The following is a 26,793-nucleotide window of genomic DNA, read 5'->3' on the forward strand; positions in this document are numbered from 1 at the left end:
TCTTGTCAGCCTAGACTAAAACAGTTGAGATTGAATAGAATTCTTCCACGATTAAGGCCATCTTAACAGCTTTTACAAAAAGTGGTGTGTGTGTGTGTGTGTGTGTGTGTGTGTGTGTGGAGTGGGTTGGGGGAAAGGTTTCTAGCAGGAAATAGAAACTGAACCTGGATGGAAAAACAGATAGCTGAAAGATTTTTTTTTTTTTTTTTTGACCCAGAGGGGCTTTTTCACTCATTCGCACTTCCTGGCAACAAGATGAAAGTGCAGTTCTGTTCTCCATAAATAATTTGCATCTTTAATTGCGCCCCCTCCCTCCCCTCTCAAGAGATAAGGGCTAGAAACACTCAGCAACAGGGCCTGATATAAAGGCAACCAACACGGTGCGGAAAACAACATATATTTGAGGATAAAACATATTGAACGGTGTAATCGACTCTGGACCAACGTCGGTAAATACCCGACACAGAGCCATGCACCGAGAGAGACCGAAAGTGCAAATCCAAGGCAGCGTTCTGCCTCTCAGAGCACATGCAATTTGCTTCCAGCTCTGTTGGTGGAAAAAGCTTCAGGTGGCAAAAATAAATCCTCCGGACTTAAAATAGCAAGCTCCATTCACACGGTAACCAATAATATTTCTAGTTTACACTTAAATGTTTTCATTCCGTAACCGCCGCAAACTGCCAAACACAATTTTATCGCGAGAAAGGAGAATTAAAAATAGGACGGGGTTATCGCAGAACGTCACAGGTTTTTTTAAACCCACCTCCCGCCACGCAACTTACACATGCTACCTGTTAAAAAAAAAAAAACCCACTGAGGATGTCCGAAAACATTTCCTTGGGTCATTTCACCTCACCTGAGGTCTCCTGAACCACCCAGAATGCCCTGAGCTCTGCTGTGGGCCTGCGTGGGCCAGCGGCAGGGGAACAGTGCAAGCACCCGCGTGTCCCTTCCCCATCCCCATAAGCGCGTGGGCTTTGCTAATCGTACAAGTCCTCTCGGCTCTACTCTCCGCTCAATCTAATAAAGCAGATTTTTTTTTTTTTCAAAACACCAGCGAGGGCGAGGAAGGAAGCCAGCCGGGAGCTTGGCCGCCCCACACGCACGCGCACCTCCCGAACCGCGGCGCCGGAGCCCCGCCCCTTCCCTCACCCCACCCCTCGGCGCGGGGGAGTGACTGACTCCCGCCAGCCCCTCCACGTCAATCAACTCTCCTCCTCCTCCTCCTCCTCCTCGCACTCTCTGCACCTTGTTATTAATCTCTAAAGCGATAGCGCCCGGACTCCTCTCCCCGGCCCTCGGGGTTGTGAGCGTGTGTGAATTAGAGCGAAGGCACCGAAAGCTCGCGTCTCTCTTCTCTCCCTGTCTTTCTCTCTCTGCTCGGCCCCGGCCTCGGCAACCACCCGGCTCGGCAGCAACCCCCGCAGCGGCGGCAGCCTCAGCGCCAGAAGGCCAAGGCCAAGGGCGGGCTCCGCGAGGCTCTCGCAGCAGCGGCAGCCGCGTCTCCGGCGACCGCGGGCCCTCTCCTGCGCGCCCGGGTCGCCCAGGTCCGGCGCGGCGCGGCCCGCGTTCCCCTTCCCCGCCCCCTGATCCGTCTGCTCTGCGCTCCCTTCGGCAGCCCTCCGCCGCCTCGGTGGTTCCTCAGGCGGCCCGGCCCGGCCCACCCGCCCCGCGTCCCCTCCGGCCGGTGCCTCTCCCCCCGGCGGGCTGCCTGCATGTCTTTACTGCCCTCAGCCCCGCCGCCACCGCCGCCGCCGCCTCCCCCGCCGCCGCAGCCCCAGCAGCAGCCGCCCCGCCGCCGCCGTCGTCGCCGCCGCCCGGACCCTGGCGCGCTGAATGCAGGTGAGGAGGGGGCGCGGGCCTCGGCTCCCGGCCCAGCGCGCTCGCCTTCGGAGGCCGGGCCTCCCGCCGCCACGGCCCCTCGGGGTGAGCAAGCGGGCGAGCGGGCGTGCGGGCGTGGGTGTTGGTGTTTGCGTCTGAGGTCTGGAGGGGAGCATCTCTGGGGGCCTGGTGCGCGCGCGCGTGTTTGTGTGTGTGTTTGTGTGTTTCCCCTGCCGCGGGGAAATGGCTGCTGGTGCTCGTTCTTGGCCCGCGGAGGAGAATGAGGTAGAGTGTTTCCGTGCTCCGGAGTCGGACCTGGAGTGGAGCGAGGGGGAGCGCGTCCCCCCGGGGAAGTGAGGTGGGCGAGGGACGAACGTGTGTGTGTGGGTGTGTGAGTTGGGACTTTGGCGGGCGGGAGGCGGCCCCGCGGCGAGTGGGTGTGCGTGTGTCGCCTAGGAGTGTGTGTTTGTGTGTGTGTGTCGGGCGGCGGGAGCCGGCCCGCGTCGCCTCAGGGGGCGCGGGTTCCCGGCCGTGTGTGTGTGTGTGTGTGTGTGTGTGTGTGTGGTGAGGGGGCCCGTGTCGGGGACCCCAGAGCGGCGTGGTCTTCCCGCTTCGAGGCCCGGGCTCGGGAGCCTCGCAGGTGAGAACTGCTCGGCGGGATCCACGCCGGGGACGAGGGAGGCGGTGCGGCCCCCACGGCGGCGGGCGGCGGGCGGCGGGGGCTCGGGCGGCGGGGGCTCGGGCCGCGGTTTCCGAGGCCCGGGCCGCGGCAGGAAGCGCGCCGGCCTGCAGCGCGGCCTAACCGTCTTCGCGCCCGCTCGCCCGCCTGCCCGCTGGCTCGCACACCCGCCCGCCCGCCTGCCCGCCCGCCTGCCTCCCCAGACGCTCCCGGGACTCCGTGCTCGCGCGGGCCCTGGGCGCTACCCCGGGCCTGGCCAGGTGAGGGTCGTGGGCGGGACACGCGGATCGCAGTCGCCTGTGCCGCCTCCGCGTCTCCCAAGGGGAGAGGAAGGCATATTTTGGCGTTCTAACTGCAGGCCTTCCCAGGCTGGCGTGGGGAATCCGAGGGAAAGTGAATCAAAACAGTAAATCTCGGAGTACGTGGTGTTCGGATCTCCTCTTTACGTCCTTTCTTTAAGGCTGTGCGAGGAAAGACTTGAGTAAATACGTTCTTTGTTGTTGTTGCTGCTGCTGCAGATACTTTATCGTTGGTAAGATATTCCCCACCCTGGAAATCACCGTGGAAAGGCAGAGGAGGAAAGGGAAAACTGGCCTTGTTGGCCTGTGGTGTCGGTGGGATTGGATCAATTTTGTGGATTTGAAATTGCTTATATCCTGCCTCCTAGAGGGAAAGGCGTGGACACGCAGAACTGAGGAGGTCAGTGGGGAAGAGGAAGTTACCGGAGCTGTCATCTTAACCCAACCGGCTTATTTAGCTTAGACTGTTTAGGAGGATTGTGTTCAGGAGTTTAGCTGAGCTGTTTGTACACAGTGAAAGCACACTACAGCAGTTTTAGATGCTACCTTACTGATTCTCCATGAAGATAGTCATGTACAGACAGCCAAACGTGTTTTCCTCAAGTCTCCCAAACCTAGATCATCAGCTTCTGTGGTCAGTGCATTGTGTGCTCCTGGAAAGCTATTTTAGAAGAGTCAAAACAGAAAGCGGAAATAAAGGTAAATCTGCCACTCAGTGTGTAGTGCATTTCGGAACTGTACGTAAATGGTATTTTAGTTGTTGACGCACCTCGCTTTTTACGTTTGGGTTTAGTTAGCCCGCACAGCTAGACCTTGACTGTGGGTGGAGTCACAATACAGTATCAGTTGGAGCTTTTAGGCCGTGTTCACTGTAATGGCCAGAGATTGCTCTCTTCTGAACCTGGTCTCACAGAGAAACAGTATGTTCTTCAACGGGAAGGTGGGGGCGGGGAGAGGAGAGGTAAAAAGCTGTTTTCTATTAACACTACTCCAGGAAAGAGTCCAGACGTGCAGTTGAATAGGAAAAGGGTCTTAACTTTTACAGACCCGTTAGAACCATGGCTATGCCATTTATATTCATTCTGATGTTTGTTCCAGGTCTAGAATTTGTGTATCTGTTTTCTTGTATCAAGAAGATGATACTCTTTCAGTAAGATTGTGAGAAGAGGATGGGAAACACATATGGCATATAGTAGATGCGATCGTTTACTACTGCCTGCTGCTGCTCTGATTATAAGTATCGAAAAGCGTTTTTAAGTACAAATACTCATTAATTACTTGTAGCAATATTGCCTAATTGTGAGTTAGGGATCGGGAAAATAGAACTGGGAATGTAGCTTTGTGTACAACTTTTATGGGCCCTGGGTTTGGTTTCCAACACTGAGGGGAAAAAGTATTTCAGAGGCCTTTGCTATACATAAAGTCTATGTAAGTATATGAGATGTTGTTTTTTTTTTTTTTAGAAATAAAATTATCAATGTAGCCTTGCATGTTTATAGAAAAGAGCCAAACTTGATACATTTATTATTTTTGGATAGTTTTAGTTTCATTACTTTTTAATGAATTTTATAATATAAGTCCCTGGGGGAGGATTCTAAGTTCTTCTGTACATTTGAATACAATCAAACATCAAAATGGATGAAAGAAGTAGATTTTATATACAGTCACAAACAGTAAGTGTTACAAAACTGTTACATAATTGATTTAGTTCAGGTTGACTGATTCTTGTAAATAAAACCTTTGGGAGCATCTTTATGAGATTTTTCTACCATCTTATAATAATTTGCTGTTTTTGTTTTGTGTAGAGTGAGTAATAAATTTGCTATTTATTGAATTTTAACTTTTTTTTAAAAATTGTTTTTGGAAAACCATAATGGTGAGGGGAGTAAAGTAAATGGAAAGGTTAAAAGAATTACAATTTTTAAAATTAGGTGTTTGTTTTTGAGAGTCTTGCCCTGTAGGGCAGGTTTACCACAGGTTTATAATCCTCTTGCTTCAGCCTCCTTACAGCAATTATAGGGAGTTGCTATTTCACTTGGTTCTAATTTAACAGGTTTGCTTGCTTGCTTGTTTTACGTTTTAGGGGGTGGGGATAAAGATAGCAGTGAGAATGTGGAAATAATTTCATTAAGTTTCTGTCCCTTTAAAAATACCAATTTTGGGGGTTGGAAAGGTAGCTGAGAGAACGTAGTAGTCTTTCAGAGGACCAGAGTTGGGTTCCCAGCACCGATGTTACGCAACTCACAACTGATAGTTCTAGGGGATCTGACACCCTCTTCTGGCTTCAGAGGGTACCTAAATTAAGTGCACATTAACCACATATAGATACATGAACAGATAACAAAAAAATTAAAAAAAATGAATCTTCACTCAGTTTCCCTGTTTAGTCTTATCTTTGTTTTAACAATGATTTTAGTATTTTCTAAATTTTATAAATTATACAATGAGATTTTCTAAAGTTTCAAAATATATGGTGAAAGTTATAAACATCTAGTGAAAAATTTTACACACGAGTGTAAAATTTACACACACACACACACACACACACACTCTTGTAGGGCAGCTTTCTTAGAAGGCAAATGTACTTTCATTTATCTAAGAAATTAACATACAAAGTTTTAGGTATCACTGTGGCATTTTCAAACAAGTTTTGTTGTGATTTTCCCCCATCTCTCCTACCCTTTAACCCCCTTTGTTTTTATCTTATCCCACTTTCTGGTTTCATATCACATGTGTTCTTTGTTGTCCTGTCCCTTTTCTCTCCTCATGGTTTCTTTACTTGTTCTTGGTGTCCATTATTATTCGTTATTAGTAGTATTTTAGACTTGACCCACGTTTATTCCCATTTACATACATACATCTCTACAAGCTAGGATCTGCATATAGAGAGAACATTGGTCTGTTGGTCTGCTTTTGGGTGACCTGGCTTAATACAATGCTTTCCTGCAGATTTCACTTTTCTTTACAGCTGAGTAAAATTCCACTCTGTGTGTGTGTGTGTGTGTGTGTGTGTGTGTGTGTGTGTATAAAATTTCACCGTGTATATATAGTAACTATGTTTTCATTGTAGGTATCTATGCTGATTCCATTTCCTTGCTATCAGGAATATAGCATCAGTAATCATGTTTATCACTGTTGTAGGATAGAGATTGAGTTATATATCCAAGGATGATATAGCTGGGTTGTATGATACTCCTGTTTTTATTTTTATGTTTTTGAGGTGGTTTCTATAATGGCTATACTGGTTTACAATCCTACCAGCAGTAAGTAGGGATTCTCCTTTCCCTACATCCTCAGTAGCCTGCTGGCACATGCCTATAATTCTTTTTGTTAAGAAATTATAACCAAGTCAAGATGGATTATTGTTTAGGACTTGAGATTTAATGTTACCTAAGGGAGCTTTAAGTAACCTTTCCAGAATATTCGTTATAAATACCTTTAAAAGGGATTGGAATATTAGGAAATTCTGTATTTATTGTTAATGATATGATAATAAATTTACTACAAAATTTTAGTGCCTTATTGGATAGAAACTTGCGTGTCCTTTTGGTTAGCATGGCTGTGTTTTATGTGGCAATCTACTTTAGAGCTCCTTAAATTTTGTGACTCCTCTGTTCCTAGGATCTTGGTGTTCTGCTTTTGCTCACAGACCATTTCTTTAGATCCAAAAGGGGCATCTTTCCAGAGTTCATGGCAAGAATTTTTCATAGAGCATTATTTAAATATGATGAGTGTGAGAAGGAGCCCTGGCTAGACAGTTTGTTCGAAGGGCTTCAGGGTATTAGTTTAGATGATAGTACATACTTATAAAATTATATCTGAAAGTTGAATTATGATACTTAAGAATTGCTTTCCATCTTTAATGTAAAGGTTTGAGGGAAAAGTTGGAGGAAAGGAGAGGGGAGGGGAGAGGAGAAATACAATAAATAGGGAACACAGCTCTAATATGTAAAAGTCTTGAATGGCAAATGAATGCTAGCAACTATTTAAATGTTTGCAATTTTATGAGAACTTAAAATTTTGTGAATTTGGTAGGCATGTCCTTTACTGTGCAATACCTGATAGTCATTGTGTTTTACTGGGTTCTGGCTGTTTGATTTATTTTCTGTATTTTGAAATTGATTGGGATCTGTGAGCCAGAATTCTGAATTTTAGTTTCTGGAGTTTAATTTCACAGAGAATATTTTTTAAAAGTTTCTTTTACTGTTACTATTTTACACTCTAAAGATTATTTAGGTGAACCTTGGCACGTTCTATTGTGTGCTTTTGCTATTTTGTAATTTTAAAGTCATTGAAATAATAAATGTGAATCTTAATATAGAAACAACAGTAAAATCATCAAATACCCCCCTAATTACTAGTTATGTGTTTCATGATAAAAATACTACACATCTTTTCTTGCACTAACATCTTCTACCTAGTACCTGAGATGGTTTTTATATCTGGACAACTCCAGTTTTAGTTGAATTATTGCTCATTCTTTCATTGTCCAGGAATCTTAATGTGAAGCCCTGACTTGTCTTTACTTTCCCTTTCCCTAAGAACTTGACTGCATCTTTGAGTATTACTTAGCTTGGTTATGGGTCTAATTTCTCCTTTCCCCTATTTTTCCCATTCCATTCCTATCTTTTTTCTGTCTTCATTTCCTCCTTCTCCTGCCCTTCCTTTCCCCTCCTTCTCTGCCTCCCTCTCCTCTGAGGAAGATTTTTGAGTAGTTTGGTTAACTTCTTCATGGTAAATATTTCTAATGTTTTTTGCATTTTGAAAATTAAAAGCCCTACTTAAGGACCCATTGTGTACCCATTAATATACCCAGTTCTAAAGAGAATGATGCAAGATGTAGAAGAGACATTGTAAAGCTTATTGAGATCTGTGCATGCATTTCTGTTATTGTCTAATAATAATAATGTTCATTATACTTAAGGAAAACAAAACCCCTAAAATTTCCTACAGTGTACATTCTGTAGGCACATATTTAATACAACATCTAAATTTATGAAAAATACATTCATGAAAAATAAATTTATGAAAAATAATGAATTCTGTACAGAATGGAAATTGCTAGTCATTTGGTTACTTTGACAAAATAGCAAGAGAAACAAAGGAGGGAAGATTCATTTTAGCGCATGATTTCAAAGGTTTCAGTTCATAGTTGGCTGGCTCCGTATTTTTGGACCATGGCAAGGCAGAGAAAAGCAGTTCACTTTATAGTATCTAGGAAGCTGAGATGAGGTGGTAACAAGACCTATCCTTCCAGGGATGCCCCAATGACCCACTTCCTCCACTTGGACCCATTTCCTAATTTCTACCACTTCCCATCCCAATAATGCCATCAAATTATTAGTAGATTAATCCACTGATGAGTTGAAAGGCCTCATGACACCTAGAGCCCATCAGCTCTAATTAAGCCTTTCATGCAGAGCCTGCAGAAAACATTTCAGATTCAGATCATAATAATAAACCTTGAAACAGGGTAAAATTGTTTCAGAGTTGAAAATTTTGAATCAGGAAAAGTATAGTATAGCTAGGTGTCTTAGTTTACGTTTCAATTGCTGTGAACTTCTCACATGACCAAGACAACTTAAAAAACAAAACAAAACAAAACAAAACAAAACAGGGCATGGTGGTGCATTCAGGTGGTAGAGACAGGTGGATCTCTGCCTTTAAGGTCAGCCTATTCTACAGAGTGAGTTCCAGGATAGCCATGGCTACACAGAGAAACCTGGTCTGGAAAAACCAAACCAAACCAAACCAAACCAACCAACTAACCAACCAAGCAACTAACCAACCAAGCAAACAAACAAAACCCATTGGATCTGGAAGCTGGAGGCAGAGAGAGAAAGCTAACTGGGAATGGTCAGGGTTTTGAAACTTCAAACAGTGACACACCTCCTCTAACAAGGCCACACCTCCTAGTTCTTCCCAAACAGTTCAACTAGGAGCCAAACATTAAAGTGTATTAGCCTCTGGGAGCCATTCTCATTTGAACCAGCACACCGGTATGGTGACATACCTGAAATTTTAGCATTTGAAGGACTTAGGCGTGATCAAACCTAGGGTACCAAGCATGTTCTCTGTCCTATCACCGAGTTACAATATTCAGCCTGCCTTTCCCTCCCTCCCTCCCTCCCTCCCTTCTTCCCTCCCTCCCTCCCTCCCTCTGTATTGGATTAAGTCTTTACTGTGGAATGGAACTAATGCTTTTTAGACTACTAAGTACTAACAAAAGTCAAACTCATAGCCCTTACACGTGTAATCTGAATTAATCTTTCTGAAAATACTGTGAGATAGTAAGGTTCATATTTTCTAACAGGTTAAGAATTTGAACCTTAGATCTTCCATTTTGTAGCTGTCAGGAATTAATTTAATTTCTCTTTCGGTTTCTCATCTGTGATAGGGAGATAGTAATAGCACTTATCTCAGAGTGGAGTAATGATTTAATGATCTGACTCTCAAAGTGTTTAGAATAGTACCTAACAGATCTGCAATAACAGCTTTAACTTCTGTACATGCTTGTTATTAGAGCTCCTTACTATTAGTATACTTATAAGATATTTGACATTTCCTGGTTACAGTGAGGCACGTTTGACTCCAGAGTGCTTACTTTATTAAGAGGGGATTTAAGTTTGGTTCTGTCAAATAAGTGAACATGCTAGCTGACAATAACATTTAGTGCTGCTACAGACAGAGTACAAAATAGGTTTTAACTTACAGGGATGAGAAAACAGAGGTAGATTTCTTTTTTCCTTTATGGTAAGAGAAAAGAAAGGCAAGAAAATAGGTTAAAGCAACATCTTTATCAATTTCCATCATTGTCCCATTTATTCCTTTATATATACTATTATTGGACAAATTTATATAAATTTCATTTCATCTTTTATTTCATATGTAGAAGCTTCAAATATAATAATAGTTACTATTTTCTTCTATATTACATGTAGGTTGACTCAATAAACTTTCAGTGAAGAGATGTGAATATTTTGATTTTGTGGATCATGTAAGATCTTTGTTTTTATTACCTTTTTTGTTCTTGTGATTTAATTCTTTCCTTTGAGGCAGGATTTGATGTTACAGTCTAGGCTAGCCTATAACTCAAGACATTCCTCCTGCCTCAGTCTATCTACTATTGCAAGAATAGATGTGAGCAACAATATCTAGCTTACAGTTTTTATTTTTAATTATTAGTTAAAGATATACATATTAATAACTACTATCAAGTCAAGGTGTAAGCAGTTTGATATCCCTATGCTAGATTTAAATGAAATAACAAATTTATATAGTATTGGAGAAATTGATACTACTAATTCGTATAATATATGTGAAAATACTAAAGTTTAACAGAGTTCATGAAGGCCTCAATTAAGTGGCAGTTTGACAATTATGTTGTTGGAATTCTTATACCTGTGTGATTCCCAGGATCTTTCTGTTGTATAGTCTTCCAGCAAAAGATGCACATTTCATGGCATTACAAGGAAGGCCCATTAAGATCTTGTCTTTCCTTACCTGTCCAGTTTTATTACTTATTGCTCTTTCCTCTCATATTCCCTAGACTAGCCAAAGTGAGTGACTTACAGTCTTGTCAGTGCTTTACATGTGCCTATAGGACCTTATGCTTTATGACCCCACTGACTTTTTAAATAATTCGCCTCAGGTGTTACTCTGGGAAACCTTATCTGACACTTCCAGGCTTTGCTTTATGACTTTTCTTGTATGCGTTTAACATCCTTTGTATTCCTCTTTGATAAAATTTGCCACAGGGTCTTCTAATTACCTGGTTTATGTCTTGGCTTTTCTAATAGAGTATGCCATTTTGAAGAGTGCAGATGATGTATATACTTCATTTTTATGGCTCAAGTGTTTGAAACATAACAGGGAACATGAAATGCTTGGTATATAGAAAGAACTTAAGAAATGTGTGTTAAATTAATAAGTGCCATTGTAAGCAGTGCAAGTTATATCAGCAAATATCTACTGCGGGTGTTAAGTTTTTAGAAAATCAGTTTAACTTCTGGTTAGATTCTAGAGCTTGAATAGGAATATTGAAGTTAATTGGGCAAATTAAAGCATGATTATAAGTGGGATATATGCCTAATAGGGAATTTTTGTCCTTACATCACTGATACAGATTTCAACAAAGCAAGCATATATAAATACATAAATTGAGGTCTCTTACTAATACTTAAACGTTGTAATGTTGCTTTAATTTAGAGGACATTCATTAATTAACCACACACTTACTTTTACTAGTAGATACTATATAGCTTTGAACTCTCATATTTACCTATACTATTAAAGACATTGGGAGTCATTGGATGATTTTGAGCAGGTTAGTAAAACGGTTTAAAGTTTACTCATTCTTTTGCTGGACACCTGAAGAGATCTTTACATGGGTTGTATAGCCTGATCACCAGCCCAGCCTGAGAGGCATAGCTTTCATTCCTCAGCAGAGAAGCTTAATTTTGTAGCACATGGAGGCCACTACAGAGATGCACAGCTGATCAAAATTCAGAAAATTGAGTGACTGAGAAGTGCCTAATCCCAATTGGTCTGTCTACAATACAGCCCCTACATTAAGGCTCAGGGGAAATCATAGATGAGGGGTCAGAAAGAGGATAAGAGCTCAGAGAACCAGATTGCCTGCTGCAAGGACATGACAGAGAAGCTGAACCATGACATCTCAACAATGTGATTACCTAAACAAGACCTGCATGGTGACACCATTCAACATGCCAGTATGGGTGGGTTAATCTTACAAGATCCCACTCCTATATGAGAAGCTTTAGGTAATCTGTGACTGCTGAGAGAGGGAGAGTGAGTTTTATCAAGTGTCAGGTCTCCTGATTGATCAGCCCTAATTACATGTTCATGTGAGTAACACTAAGTAATGGACCTAATTTTGTGTGTGTGTGTGTGTGTGTGTGTGTGTGAGTGTGTGAGTGTGTGTGTTTGAGTGCAGGTGCCTTCAGAGTCTAGATACATACATGCATATGACAGACAGACAGATATAAGTGATCAGTTTTGAATTTGGGAGTTGGAGTGGAGAGAAAGAGTAGAAAATTATGTAAATGCAGTCAGTACTTACGAAATTAAATTTCAGTAAATTAAAATTTTAAGTTAAAATATTAGTCTGATAGACAAATCAGTTTGGAATGAGAATGAGAAGAGAGTTTCTTTTAAAATTTAGAATTAAAATATAAATGGTTATGTCAAGAAATAGGTTTTAAAGGTATGGTGGTAGATATAATCAAAACATATGAAATTCTCAACTAATAAGATTTATGTTAGGATGAAAAAAAGAAACATTCAAAGCCTATTGGCTATTTTGTATGATGGAGGGAACTCAGAGCCAGGTCAGAACATGATGAGAGTCAGTTTTGTTTGTAACTTGAATTTTTTCAAAGCCTATGTTTAATGATAGTTCTTAAATACTTTAACTTCCCTGTTAGCCCACTACTCACCAGAGGTAGTGGGAAGAAAGGATAAGGGGGAAGTGGACCTGGTTAGAAACGTTCTTTGGAGCAACTCTTGTCTGTGCTGTCTGGAAACTGGCAGTTCAGTTCACCGGTCAGCAGTGGCAGCTCTATCCACTGGTAAACACTTCACGGGTAAACCAGCAGTCCAGTTTGGTAGAGTCAGGATAGCAACAGCAGTGATAAGGCCTAGCAGAGACAGCCAGGCCTCAGCCTCAGCACAAGTCAGCAGGAGGGACCAGCAGGAACAGTTCTCTGCTGTGCCTCTCTCAGGGAAGTGAAGATCAGTGAAGATTCGAGAACTAGCTCTGCGCAGCTAGCTATACCAGCAAGCCAAGCTCAGCCTCTGTCATGGTCCGTGAAGTTCTGTTCATACCCTCTAAACATCATGGATCGTTCTTCAGCCCTTGGATCTGTCTCAGCTGACATCACTCTGCCAATCAGCCCTATTCTTGGAAGTAGCAAGAAACTGCAGCATACCATCAGAACATTTTTGGTGCATTTCTCTCTGTGGAGTCTCAACAAATGCAGCTCAACTATACACTAGGGTGGACCAATACATGTGTGTTGTTAGCAAAGAATTCCTTATCACGTGTCTGCTTTAGCAGAACATCCTCTCTCCTGTATCTGCTTCAGTGAAACGTTTCTTCATGGGTTTTTTCATAGCAAAACTGACTTTCCAAAGAACACTTTCCACTTCATTTGTTAGTGGTGGCACATGTTTTTAACCTTAGCATTTGAGAAACAGACCATCCAGACCTGAGTTTGAGCCCAGCCTAGTTGCATTCAGGCCAGCCAGAGCTATATGGTGAGATCCTGCCTCAAAAGACAAAAAAAAAAAACCAAACAAACAAATAAGTAAGTGTCAGAGAAATAGGTTGGTGCATTCTCTTCTGGAATAACTTGTGTTTCCTGAGTTTAGGCCCTACATAATTCTTGACTGAATGCATCTTGACCTGTGGACTTCAGAGATTCTTCACTGTTGTAGGTTCTGAGAACTCCACTGATAGCCTGGAGAAGGCTGTGGTTCATTTATATAATTGAAGGTAAATAAAAGAAAATGGTTTAAAAAGAACCTATTGGGCTGAGTATTTAGCTGAATTTGGTAGAGTACAATTTAGCATTACCAGATCCTGGGTTGTATTGGCATACCCCTATAATCCCAGCACTTGAGAGGATCAGAAGTTCAAGGTTATCCTTGGCTACTTAGTGAGTTGCCCTTTGATGCATGAGACCTGGTTTCAAAACCAAAACCAAAATCAGTTCTTCCCTCTAAAAATCCCTAATGAAACAAAACTGTTAAAAAAATACATGTGGTAAAAAGTATATATAATTCTTGGTGTATTTAAGAAGATGTAGTGAGTCTAATAACAAATATAATTATGAAGTAGTGAAAATATTCTGAGATTTTTGTAACAACTATAATATGATACGGACATTAAATTCCGGTTTTTGACAAAAATCATAGTTATCAATACTACAAAAAAAGTATACTGTATTTTAGTGAAAACCGATACAATTTTTTCCTATAAAAATTCACAGATTCCCCGACATTCATGAGCCCAGATTAACACTCTATGCTTATTGTCTCCTAGGTTCTCTCAACTTTATGTATTTTGTCTTAGTTATGTACTTTTCTTTATAGATGAATCATATTGTATATGCTGTCTTTAATTGGAACACATCACATTAAGTTTTTATCTAGAGGTATGTTTTATGCTTTCAAATTTTATGTGCCACATTAAATGCTAAATTTCTATTTTAAAGTTTATCTTAATGATTTTAGTGCACTCACATTATCCTGAATCCATCACATATGCATAGAACATCCACCAGTCCTAAAGAAACCAGATAAGGAATACCAGCTCTATTTCCCCTTCTGCTGGCTACTATCAACTATGTGCTGATTGTTTTGTTGTTTAAAACTTTTTTTTTTTTTTTTTGAGACAGGGTTTTACCGTGTAGCTCTGGCTGGCATAGAGCTCACAGAGACCTGCCTGCATTTGCCCTCTGAGTGCTGGGATTTTTAATGGATTGCCTGTTCTAGGCATTTAGTGAAAGTAGAATCATATAAGTGTTCTTCGGTGCCCAACTTCTTTTTCATTTAGCATGTTTCAAGAATAAGCCATTTGATAACATATAATAAGTACTTCATTTTTTTGAGACAGTGTCTCCTGTATCATAAGCTAGTTCCCAACATGCCATGGATATATGTCCTATATAGCACAACCTTAAACTATGTATCCTCCTGTCTTCACTTTGTAAATGTTGCCAATACAGACATGTGCATCACCACACCAGTTTATGCAGTGCTAGGGATTAAATCCAGGGCTTTGTAGATAGGCAGTCTTTCTATGACTGAGCTATATTCCTAGTTCCCATGCTTTGTAATGATTAACATGTGGTTAACATGTTTTTTGCATATGTATATTTTTGGGCTAGTCTAAATATTTTTGCTATATATTAGTATGTTGAAATTTGTTGGGACATAAGTTTTAATTTTTCTTGAGTATATACTTAAGAATGGACTTGCTTAAATGGAAACTCTGCTTGAGTTTGGAAGTAATTAACACGTTTCTTTAAGTCATTTTTAATGGCTTCATTTTAATCTTTATTGGTATACCATTTATCTACTCTCCTACTAGTTGATAATTTATAATGATTATCAAAACAAAGTAAAAAATATGATTGTCTTTGAATACTCTTGTATGTGTGTGTATGTTGTTTGCTTGTGTCTGGGAATGCTTACTTGGTGTGTGTGTGTAGACCAGAATATTGGGATTTCTTCCTCAGTCATAACTCCTAGAGCCCACATGTGTTCTGGGGCTCTGAACTCAGACCCTCATGCTTTCCTAGCAAGCACTTTACACTAGTCACATCTGCACCTGCCATATTGAATGCTTTTTTTTTTAAATTACTTACTTATGTATAAATGTAGGAGGCCATCAGATTTCTTTATAGATGGTCATGAATCACCATGTGGTTGCTGTGAATTGAATTCAGTGTTATTAACTAATGAGCCATCTTACCAGTCCTTGAATGCTTTTTTAAAAGGATAAATTCCTACAAGTAGACTTGCAGAATCAAATAAGGATGCAGTTTTGATAAATCTTGTTAGATCACTCTTTAGAAATGCATAAAATTTTACTACTATGAGTGTTGGGGGCTGAAAAATAACAAAACTCAGTGGTAGAATGTTCTGTTCACAATACTCCCGAAAAAGTTTTATCACCAGTTTTTTAAATATGTTCTCTAAGCTGTCATTCACATTATTAATCATTGCCATTCTGAAACTAGGCATATATTTAAAAAAATTAGTTTTGGCTAGTGAGGATTTTTTTTGTCCTGTTTATATGTTCTTTTAATTATTTTACATTGTTTTGTGTCTTGCCTGGTCATAACCTTCACTCTAAATATTCCTATTGGAATGCCTACTTTTTTTTCTGATTTGTGAGCTTAGTAACAAGAAGAAGAACCCATTGTACTGCCACTTATAAATATTTTAGAGAGTTTTTGTTACTGTTTCTGTGATGTCTTTTGACCTTACTTTTTGCTTTATCAATATTAAATTCAACTTTTTGCTTCATTTATTTTTTTAAAGACAAGATCTTACTGTATATAGGCTTGGCTATCCTGAAACCCTGTATGTAGACCAGGCTAGGCTTGAACTAAGAGGTCTGTCTGCTTCTGTCTCCTGAGTACTGGAATTAAAGGTGTCTGTCACTAAGCCTCCTTTGTTTTTAATTCTACTGGTCTTTGCCTTGCTGAAAAGTTCTTTCTACATTAAGCCTGTTAAACTCATTTTTCTACATTTGTTTTCTAGGAATGTACAGAATTAAGCTTGGGATGGCCTAGTAAGAGCTTTTTATAGTTGGACTTATGTTTCAAAGTTTTGAGTTTATTTTTTTTTTCAAGTTAAGGATCAAATGCAAGGCAAGTATTATATTCCTGAGCCATATCTCCAGCACTTAACCTATGTTTAAATTCTAGTAACTGCTTTTTAGGCTTTTGGCCAAAATCAGGTGTAGCATCTGTTCTTAACAGTTTGCTATCTGATGTGCTCTCTCTGTTTTTGGAGTAAGGGGGGATGGATAGGAACATGCTATACACTGATCCCTATATAGACCGGGTATTGCAGGAATAGTGCTGCATCCTGATGGGGACTTAAAAGAAATTCTACTTATGTGGGATATTGGTTGTTTCACAACTTTTCTGTATTTCAGTTTCCTTATCTGTAAATTGTAGTTGGTGAGTTAATATATAATTCATAAGTTTAATGAAATTATGTAGTTCATATTTTCTTTTTCAAATTCACAATCTTTCTTTATCCTACTTAAAATTTGGTCTAGAAGGTAGGAGGAAGTTTCAAGATAATGTGATCCTTAGTTTTCAAAACTAGAAAAGTTGTCTGGGATTAATACTGATTCAAAAGGAGAGCAAATCTTCAATTAGTATTTAAGAAGTCATTTTAAAAGACACTTGTTCAGTAGCCACATTTTAATAGGATAAGGGCTAAACTAAGCGGTGTAATATCCATAAAGAATGTGCACATGTATACACATTTAAGAAATTTTTATTCATAAGTCCCTTTAATCATTAACCTGGTTAAGAATTATTCAGTCCAGGGCTGGAGAGATGGCTCAGCAGTTAAGAGCACTGACTGCTCTTCCAAAGGACCTGAGTTCAATTTCCAGCAACCACATGGTGGCTCACAACCATCTGTAATGGGATCCAATGCAGTCTTCTGGTCTGTCCAAAGACAGTGACAGTGTACTCACATACATACAATAAATAAATAAATCTTCAAAAAGAAAAGAATTATTCAATCCAGATTTAACTCTCTGTGGCTCCTTTTTGATATTTACATACGTTATTCATTATATTTCATTGATATTTGAAATGTTTTATTTTTTGTGGAAAGTAATAAAATATTTTGTAAAGAAATGAGAAATTTTGTCATAGTTCCAAAACAGCAAGAGTTTAAAATTTTATTTATAGTTTTGAGATTATAATTTAGTTGGCAACATCTCTTTCTTTTATCCTTCCAAACTCCCACATACCTTCCCCAGTTCTTCAAATTCATGGCTTTTTTTTCATTGTTACTACATACCTATATGTATTTGTATCTATACATATTCCTAAGCATAGCCTGTTGAGCTTACATAGTGTCACTTGTATGTATGTTTTCAGGACTGACTGACTGGCTCTGGAAAAATCAGTGGGTGTGCTCGTCCCTGGGGAGAGACATCTCTCTTGCTTTCAGCGTTACTCAGTTGCCTGTAGTTCTTTGTGTAGGGTCAAGGACTTGTGTGCTTTTTCTGGTCCAGTTTGAAATATTTGATGTTATCTTTTTGTTCAGCTCATGTTTGGGCAGTCATGTTGGTGAGACTTACCAAGTATAGCTTCTGATGTTACTAGGAGACCCAGTTTTACAGCAAAATGCTTTATCCTCTGGCTCTTAGGATCTTTTTGCCCGCTCTTCTCTTCAGTGTTTCCTGATCTTAGGTGTGGGAGTGTCTTGTAGATGTATCTTTTGGTACTAAGCTGCACAACTCTGCATACTGATTGGTTGTGGTTTTCTGTAGTGGTCTCTGTTGCAAGGAGAAGTTTCCTTGTTGAAGAAGCAAAGACCATACTTATCTGGGAGTGTAAGGACAATGGGTTATAGATTGTTGTTAGGGTTGTGCTGATTTAGTAAATTGATTGTAGATTCTCTTCCAGTAACCATAATTTCACTAGAACTGAGTAGTTAGCTAGGTTTTCAGTATTAGATTGTTGATGTGGTTCATATGCATCATAACTGGGTAGAGGCTTATGAAAGCTAGTTTACAGGGGGTGGAAATTCAAGTCATTTCCAGCTCAGGGTCTCTGGGCCCTGTTTCTGAAGTGTCTTCTGCAGTAGGACTTACCTTCTACCTCTGGGGGTTATCAAGGACAATAGCAGTAAGCTATAAGTTTTGGGAGTCTCTTAGAGACAGCCCTGGCAAACAACTAAGAAGAGGGCTTCTCATGGCTAGTATTGAGTTTTTTGGGTATTTTTAGGACAAGGGAAACAGTTCTGCCTTTGGTTTTATCTAAATGTTTCTACAATGTTACGTTCTTATGCCTTTTGTCAAAAATAACTTCAAAATAACGTTTAAGAAAAAAATGTAGCATTTTCTCAGCTATAGTAGATATGGATATTATGCAGTTAAGTTTCAAAAATTGTTAACCAATACTATTCTTTGACTCTATAGCTAATATTATTCCCAGTATGTTATATGTGTGTACTGTTACTATTTTGCATTGCCTAGTTAATGGAACAAAAAGTTTTTTTTAAGTAACAGAATTAGACATTTGCTCCCCTGTGTCCTTCCATGAGTTTTTTATGGGGGGCATTTCTACCCCAGGACTATAGTTTGGAAGGACATTCTATTTTGTGTGCTTTGTTGGTTCTGTAGAGTGCCAAGGAAACAGAAACTGAAGTCAGGTTCCTCGGCCGTTGTAGGAAAGAACAAATAAATAAATTTTCTTCTGATAATATACAGATTTCTCTTTCAGTGGCTGACTTTTGTTTTTACTTTGGGCTATAGCATGGGAACACTATTGACCTAGAGTCTTTGTGAGTTCTTATGTTGTTATTTTAACCATTTATTTTAGGAGCTATTTTAAAGTTAATACCCCTTCCTTTCAAACCTTGTTGGCGTGAGTTTTTTGTCTCCTATAACCCTTTCTCCCTCTCTTCTGCAGGATCCCAAGTTCTTCCTAATGTGTGGCTATGGGTTTCTGCAACTGTTAACATCAGTTGCTGGGTAAAGTATCTCTGATGACAATTGGGTTAGGCATCAGTCTATGAGTATAGCAGTATCATTAGGAATCATTTCATTGCCTTTTATTTTGAGGGGCAGGAGGCCCTTGTGCTTGGTTCTATCATAGGTCTCTGGGCTATCCAGCCTTGGTTCCTGGTCCTCTAGGTAGTGTCCTGGGTGAGCTCCAACTCATGGCATAAGTCTCAAGCTATACCAGTCGTTGTTTGGTCATTCCTACAATTTCTGTGTACCCTTTACCCTACACATCTTATAATCAGGGCAAACTGTAGGTCAAAGTTTTTGTGGCTGGGCTGGTGTCCCAACTCCACTGGAAGTCTTTCCTAGTTACAGAAGATGGCCAGTTCAAGTTCTGTATTCCCTCATTGCTAAAAGTCTTAGGTAGGGTCATCCTCATCAGTTTCTGGGAGATTTCATTGCCCTAGGTTTCTAAGCTTGTTCCAGAGATTGCCCCCTCCCCCACTTTTTCCAATTTTAGTTGTCTCTTCTAATACTCTCTACATCTTCCCCTCATTGATCCCTCCTGGTCCCATCCCCATCCCAATCCAGGCTCTTTACCCCCATTCACCAGTGATATCTGTTCTATTTTCCCTTTACAGTGAGATTCACGTGTCTACCCTTCAAATATAATTCTTTTAGTGAACTTGTCTATATGTGATCCCATCCATGTATTTTGCCTCATTTTGTCTATAGAAGCAGAGATGCTTTTGTTTCTAGGATTATCTGAAGAAAACCTTAGTGCTGTAGGATTGTTTGCCAATTTTCCTGATTGTACTACTGATGGATTTAGTGGGATTTTCTGTGTTCATAGCTTGTTGATTAGCTCTTTTATGAGAGAGTCTGCAGAGAGAGGGTGTGTGTGTGTGTGTGTGTGTGTGTGTGTGTGTGTGTGTGTGTGTGTGTGTGTAAAATCCATTCGTTCATCTGTCTGTCTATACAGGGTCTCCCTATGTAGCTCTGGCTGTCCCAGAATGTAGATCAGGCTGGCCTTGAACTCATGAATACTAGAATGCTGGGATTCAAAGAGAGCATCACAACACCACATTGTACTCTACTTATAAGTGTTACAGTTGGCCCTTTCTTCTTTTCTATTGTGTTTTATCTAGGTTTGTTTGCTTTTGTTGTCTACTATCTACAATTACTGATTCCTTGTCACTCAGATTTATCCCAGTGTCTTGTCCCTATCATATGTGAGCTTTAAAATTTAGTCATTCTAATACATGTTCAGTCAGTTATTTACATTTCCTTGATGCTTAATGTTTAACATCTTATATGCTGGTTTACTTTATTCTTAATACATGCTTAGTTTACATGTATTGTTTTTTAGTGAAGAATCTTTTAAAGTCTGTATGGGAGATCAAACTCCCATTCAAGGCATATATTCTACCCTGAGATATGCCTATAGTACCTTTAAAAAAATTAGATTGTTGTATTTTGTGAGTTTTTGGAGTGCTTTTTTTCTGATAGGTATTTTGAAAACATTTCTAATCTGATGATTTAATTTTTCAAGTACTAGATGCTTTGTTAATGGAATGTATTTACTTATTAGTAGTTTTCTTGTATAATTTTATTTCTTTAAAATCTTTGTTTAAATTAGGGCTCTTAGTTTCTTTTAGAACTTTTTTTTCCCCTTTTTAAAAAATTTTACATTGGTGTTCTGCCTCCATGTATATCTGTGTGAGGGTGTCAGATCCCCTAGAACTGGAATTATAGACAATCGCGAACTGCCATGTGGGTGCTGATTTGAACCCTGGTCCTTTGGAAGAACAGCCAGTTTTCTTAACCACTGAGTTATCTCTCCAGCCTCTCTTAGAACTTTTATACTGCTTGGTTTTTACATTTAAGTTCATGTCTTTTAAGTTTACTTTGATGAAAAGTGTGGGTCAATGTTTAGTTTTGCATGTGAGTATCTCATTTAGCATTTGTTGAAAATTCTATTTTTATTGAAATTCTCACATTTGTTGAAAATCTGTTGGCAATATATGTGTGAATATGTTTGGAATTTCTAGGTTCTGTTGTATTATTAGTATCAAACTATCTAGGAAACTGTAGCTTGTAGCTTCTGATAGATCTTGGTGGCGGTGTGCTCCTGTAAATTTATCTGATTTTTTTTTTTAAAGAAAAAGTCTTTGAGAAGAAATAGTTTTGACACCATATCCCTTTTCCATATATTTTACAATCACCTTTTTGTTTTTTAAAATATGATGAGGTATTAGTGGCAATTTATAAATATTGCTATTTTCTTTTTACCCAGCTAGCTCCCAAATAATTGAGACTGGACTATTCTATTTAATTAATAAGCTTTAAGGGCACAACAACTGAGCAGTATTACTCTATTTAATCCTTTAAACTAGTCTGACTAACTCCCAGTCAAAATCCCAGTAATACTTGTATTTTAGTACTGATCTGGTTTTCTGGACTACAGGTGTTTTCTCATGGTGTTTCCTGGATTCTCCCTGGGACAAATCTCCACTTTCTCTATTTCCTCTTGCCCTAGTTTCTCCCCTGCTCAGTCATTGGCTGATCAGCTTTTATTGATAAATCAGAGAATAATTGGGAAGCAATGTTTATACAACATTGAGGCAGGAGATTCTCAGAATAAGGGTTATAATCAGATATGCAAGCAGAGAAAACAGCATTTGAATAATATAAGGATAGTCTTTACACAGTGCACAGAAACTAGGAGGAGGTATGCTGTCAAGGTGAATAGATGAATTAAGCCAAGAAGAATGCTTATTTGAAACCCATGGAAAGAAGTAAGAGGTCTTAGGTCTAATGAAATAATAGAAAACATGCATGAAAAGAGAAGGCAGAAAGCCAGTATAGTAGTTGTTTTTCTTGTCATTGTGACCAAACACTTGCCACAAACAACTTAAGGGGGAACTATTTAGTTGATGTTTTCAAAGGATTCAGGCCATGGATTTTAATCCCATGAGTTTAGACAGACCATTATGGTGGAGAAAAAGTGTGATGGGGGAGTCTGTTAAAGGTGACAGGAAGCAGTTAAAGGAAGGCATCATAGGAATATGTAAAACTCCATGGACATGGCCTCTGTGTCCTTCTTCCTCCAAGTACATCCCAGCCCTCACAGTTCCACACACTTTTAGGAATCTGTTTAGATGTTGAATCCACCAGCAGAACAAAATATTTCTTAGGTCAGGTTCCATATGAATTCAGTCCTTTTGAAAAGCATCTTCACAGATACATCATGGGCATGCTTTATTAATGGAGATACTTCTCTGTTCAGCGAAGGTGACAATCAAAGGGAAATGTCAGAAGAAGTCATAATTCTGGAAGAATTGATTTCTGATGATTTTATTAACATTAGCTTTCTGGAGGATAATTGGAAAAAGTGAGAGACAGTGAAGGGTAATGGTTGTTAGGAGACTAAGATATATAAGAATGGTAGAAAAATCATAAGGTTTGGTTTTTCAAATTGATTCTTATCTGATAGGAGTGTTAAATTTTTACTGATGTGTAGAATTAGATAACTTTAGGTCTTGTGTTCATTCTTTTTTTACTATTTGTGTTTTTTTTTTGTTACTGCTATTTTCTATTACCCTAAATATAAGAGAAAGATTATAAACTAGAACCAAAGAAGTTGTGTCCTGAGTTTCTTTTTATAATTTATATTTTAAGTGTTAGTACATGGGCTGGAGAGATGGCTCAGTGGTTAAGAGCACTGACTGCTCTTCCAGAGGTCCTGAGTTAAAGTCCCAGCAACCACATGGTGGCTCACAACCATCTGTAATGGGATTCGATGCCCTCTTCTGGTGTGTCTGAAGACAGCTACAGTGTACTTATAATAAATAAATAAATAAATAAATAAATAAATAAATAAATAAATAAATCTTAAAAAAAAGAATATGTACTAGCATGTTCAGTCCCAAATTAATTATTAGTTAATTACTTAGAGACGGCTTCTATTTAGTCAGGATTGGCTTCAAACTTTTCAGTTTCCTGGGATTACAGATATGTACTTCTGTGTTCAGCAACTAAAAACCTCTTGAATAAATTAAATTGATTAGAAATATGGGACTTCAAATATTGAAAGGTTATTTTCTTCATAATGAGTGAATTATCATCATAAAACACAGGTTTTGCCTTGTTATTTAAAAGAGCTGGAGACATCAAAACTTGAATGCTTGTATCATGTAGACATTGTTAAATTTATCATAGTGACCAGGGCCATCCGTAGACCACAGGTTCAGGAGTGGATCACTGTCTGTCTAATTGATCCTACTATATGCAGTGTCATTTGCTAGGTACCTTTTTAAAAGTATCAGCAGGTCTAGAGATAATAGTTGTTATTGTGCCTTTTTTAGGTAAGGTGTAAATTTATTTTATATATTACATATATATGGTATAAAAATGACTAGTGGTCAAATACAGGTATTGATTAGGAAATAGAAACTTCAAAAATGTACTGCATATATTTTATTTAGATAAATAAGCATATACTTATTTTCTCAGAAAGAAGCCTTGTACTGTTTAAAACCAGATAGAAAGTATCAAAGTGAGAATCAAGCAAATAATAATTCATATGTTCACCCCCTTTCACTCCCCTTTGTTTTGGAGACAAGTCTTGTTATGTAGCAGAGGTTGACCTCGAACTTCTGATCCTCTATCAACCTAAGTACTGGGATTACAGTAATTTTTAGTGTTCTTGGTCTTTTGCCTTTTTTTAACCATTGAGAACAGATGCCATTATATGACAGCTTTAAGAAATGTATGCAATAATATAAGCCATTGAAATTTCTCTAAAATGTAAGCAGACATATCATACAGGCATATAGTTTTTGCTAGCTTTTCTGTCATCATTTAATATCTCTGTAGAAACAGTATAAGTTTAATGATTTATATTTTAGATTTGTATTGTTAGAAGTCTTTTCATTGTGAACTACTGTTTTGGTGATTTGTAGCACTTGCTATTAATCTCCAACAAAATTATGCTGAACTGCAGAGACAAAATAAATTTCAACTAGTGAGAAGGGTCACTGTGGTTTCATATCATAAGACCTAGATGTTTACATATACTTGAGGCTGGTCTCCTCCCACCTTCCCCTCTCCTTCTCTCTTTCCTTCTCCCCATCCCCGTGTGAATAGTGTTGTTTAATTAGCTAACTGTGATAGAGATTCAAACTTGTTTACTTTAGCATAGTTCACAAGAGAACTAAGAAGCAGTAATAAACTTTATTATTCAGCACAAATGACTAATTTCAGAGCTTTTACAGGGGGTGTCCGAAGCGTACACAGGTGGTGGTGTAATAAACAAAATAGGTGAAATTTAAAGCAGCTTATGTAGTTAATATTTAGAGAACCATAGGCAGTGTTTTTCCTAGTGCCTTATAAGGTTTAAATACTTGAGATAAGTTGTTAAGGGGTTTTTAGTTTATTTTGTTATATAATTAGGGCCTCCAGGTTGTCCTAAAGTTATTATCCATTGGAAATTGATGTAAGATATTGTAAAAATTGGAAACTTGGGAAAATCAACTTAACATCTTACCTCAAGAGGTAAAAGCTCTTGCCTAGCATGCATGAGACTGGGGGTTTGCTGTGTACACTGTAAGAACAAAGTATACAAAACAACAACAATAAATACAAACAAAGCAAAACCCTCTGCAGCTAGGTGCGATGGCAAGGTCCATGATCCCTGCATTTGGAAGGCTTAATCAGGTGATTATGAACACAAGGCTTCCAGGACTCTACTGTGAGATTGAGGCCAGCTTGGGAAAGTAAGAGCTTGTGTAAAACAGCTCCCCAGAACAACACTAGAAATAATTCCCCCTCATCTTGAAAAGAAAATATGAAGAAATGACTGTTAATGCTTCCTAATATAAACCTTTAGATGGAAGCTGCTCACCACTCAGTATTTAAACCCTAGACTGGCTCGTACGCCCAGTTACCAAAAAACAAAATCACCATCACATTTAGGGATTTAAATTATGTTTAAATGATTTTTTAATGCTTTTTAGTTATTTGTATTTTTGTTTAATAATATGTTACAAGATGAAATACTGATTTAAAGATCAAAAGCAACTTGGGAGGAAAAGTTTATTTGATTATATACTTCCACCTCACATTATAAAGGGAAGCCAGGGCTGGAGTTCAAAGAGAAACCTGAAGGCAGACCAGGGAGGAGTGTGGTTTACTGGCTGGCCCTCTTTGGCTTACTTAGCCTGCTTTCTCCTACCAGCTGGAGGGTGGCACGCTCCTATGAGTTGGTTCCACATCAATCATTAATCAAGACAATACCCACGATAGACTTACATATAGGCAATCTCATGAAGGGTGTTTTAGGGTTGCTACTGATGTGGTAAATACCACGAATGAAAAGCAGCTTGGAAGGGAAGGGGTTTATTTCATTTACACTTCCACATCACAGTCCATTATTGAAGGAAGTTGGGGCAGGAACTCTAGGAAGGAATCTGGGGGCAGGAACTGAAGTGTAAATCATAAGAGTAATACTGCTTACTGGCTTGTTCCTCCTGGCTTCCTCAGTTTGTTTTTTATATGCCCCAGAACCAGGAGTGATGGCACCATACACAATGGGCTGGACATTCCACATCAATCATTAATTAGGAAAATGCCCTACAAACTTGCCTATAGGGAGCACATTCTCAATTAAGATTTTCTCTTCCCAAATATGTCTAGGTTTGTGGCAAGTTCATAAAAACCAACAAGCACAGAAGCGTTTTCTCAACTGAAGTTTCTTCTTTTCAGATGACTCTAGCTTATGTCCAGTTGGTAAAAATGTAACCGACACAATATATAACTTTGATCCCATCCCCCTCCTGTTAAGTTTTATTACAATGATACAGCTTTAATGAACCATGCTTTTCATTCATCCTCACTGTAGAAAAGAATCCTGTACTGGATCTGGATCTGTTTGCTTTGCTTAAATTTACTTTTGGTTGATCTCAGAATGGAAAAAATGGCCACAGAACTCACTTGTGTTATAGTATATAGAAAATAAAGCTTTTTATTAACTGAGAAGTATTTAAGGCAAATGTGATAGTCAAGTTTTTCTCTTAGTGTAAAATGTTATTTTCTTGTGTTTTATAAATAATAATTTATTGAAAATAGGGTTTATTTTTATTGTTGTTCTTGTTACTACTACTACTACTACTACTACTACTACTACCACCACCACCACCACCACCACCACCACTACTACTACTACTACTACTACTACTACTACTACTACTATTATTACTACTAGAGTTTTGGGTTTGAACTGGGTTGCCAGATAGTACAAAGGAAATCAGGGGCCCCTTTTGAGTTCATGAATAAAAAAATTTAAGGATGAACTTAAATGGAAGCTCAAGGGCATTTTTATTAGAGTTTAAAGGAAAAACATTGAAGGCAGGCAAGTGGTAAATCCTCTGTAGTTGCCCACAGTAAGGAAGGAAAGGAGCCATGTCCTTAAAGCTGCCATACATGTCAAACACATGCCAAGCGGCCACATGGCAGAGAGGAGAGCTTTGGGGAAAAGAGTAAGGAAATTCAAAGTGGCAGAGAGGAGAGCTTTGGGGAAAAGAGTAAGGAAATTCAAAGTATCAGAAAGCATACTTACATTCTGGACAGCATCCTAGAGAAAGAAAATGGCAGTTACTCCTTCCTAAATCAGGCCTCAGAAAATTAGGCAAATTGGTCAAACCTATGATAGCTTATAGCAAGTGGTGGGGAGCAGGAACTGAAAAGAATAGTTTATTTTA

At 39.1% G+C, this 26,793-nt stretch overlaps 1 protein-coding gene and 1 pseudogene across 7 annotated transcripts in view; both read left to right on the forward strand.

Moving 5' to 3' along the window:
* Positions 1 to 1,257: 1,257 nt before the first annotated feature.
* Positions 1,258 to 26,793, forward strand: part of Cnot6l (CCR4-NOT transcription complex, subunit 6-like) — a 92,007-nt gene continuing 66,471 nt past the window's right edge. Inside the window, 1 exon segment of one of the 7 annotated variants that reach the window (NM_001415094.1) lies at positions 1,258 to 1,842. Coding sequence is in view for 1 of the 7 variants with exons in the window: in XM_006250708.5 (XP_006250770.1) it covers positions 2,102 to 2,106 (5 nt within the window). In the remaining 6 variants the exon portion in view is untranslated. 7 annotated transcript variants of the gene reach the window in all.
* LOC120096853 (U2 spliceosomal RNA) lies at positions 16,262 to 16,388 on the forward strand (annotated as a pseudogene).

This window comes from Rattus norvegicus, chromosome 14, assembly GCF_036323735.1.
Source record: "Rattus norvegicus strain BN/NHsdMcwi chromosome 14, GRCr8, whole genome shotgun sequence".
In the NCBI taxonomy this organism is placed as follows: Eukaryota; Metazoa; Chordata; class Mammalia; order Rodentia; family Muridae; genus Rattus; species Rattus norvegicus.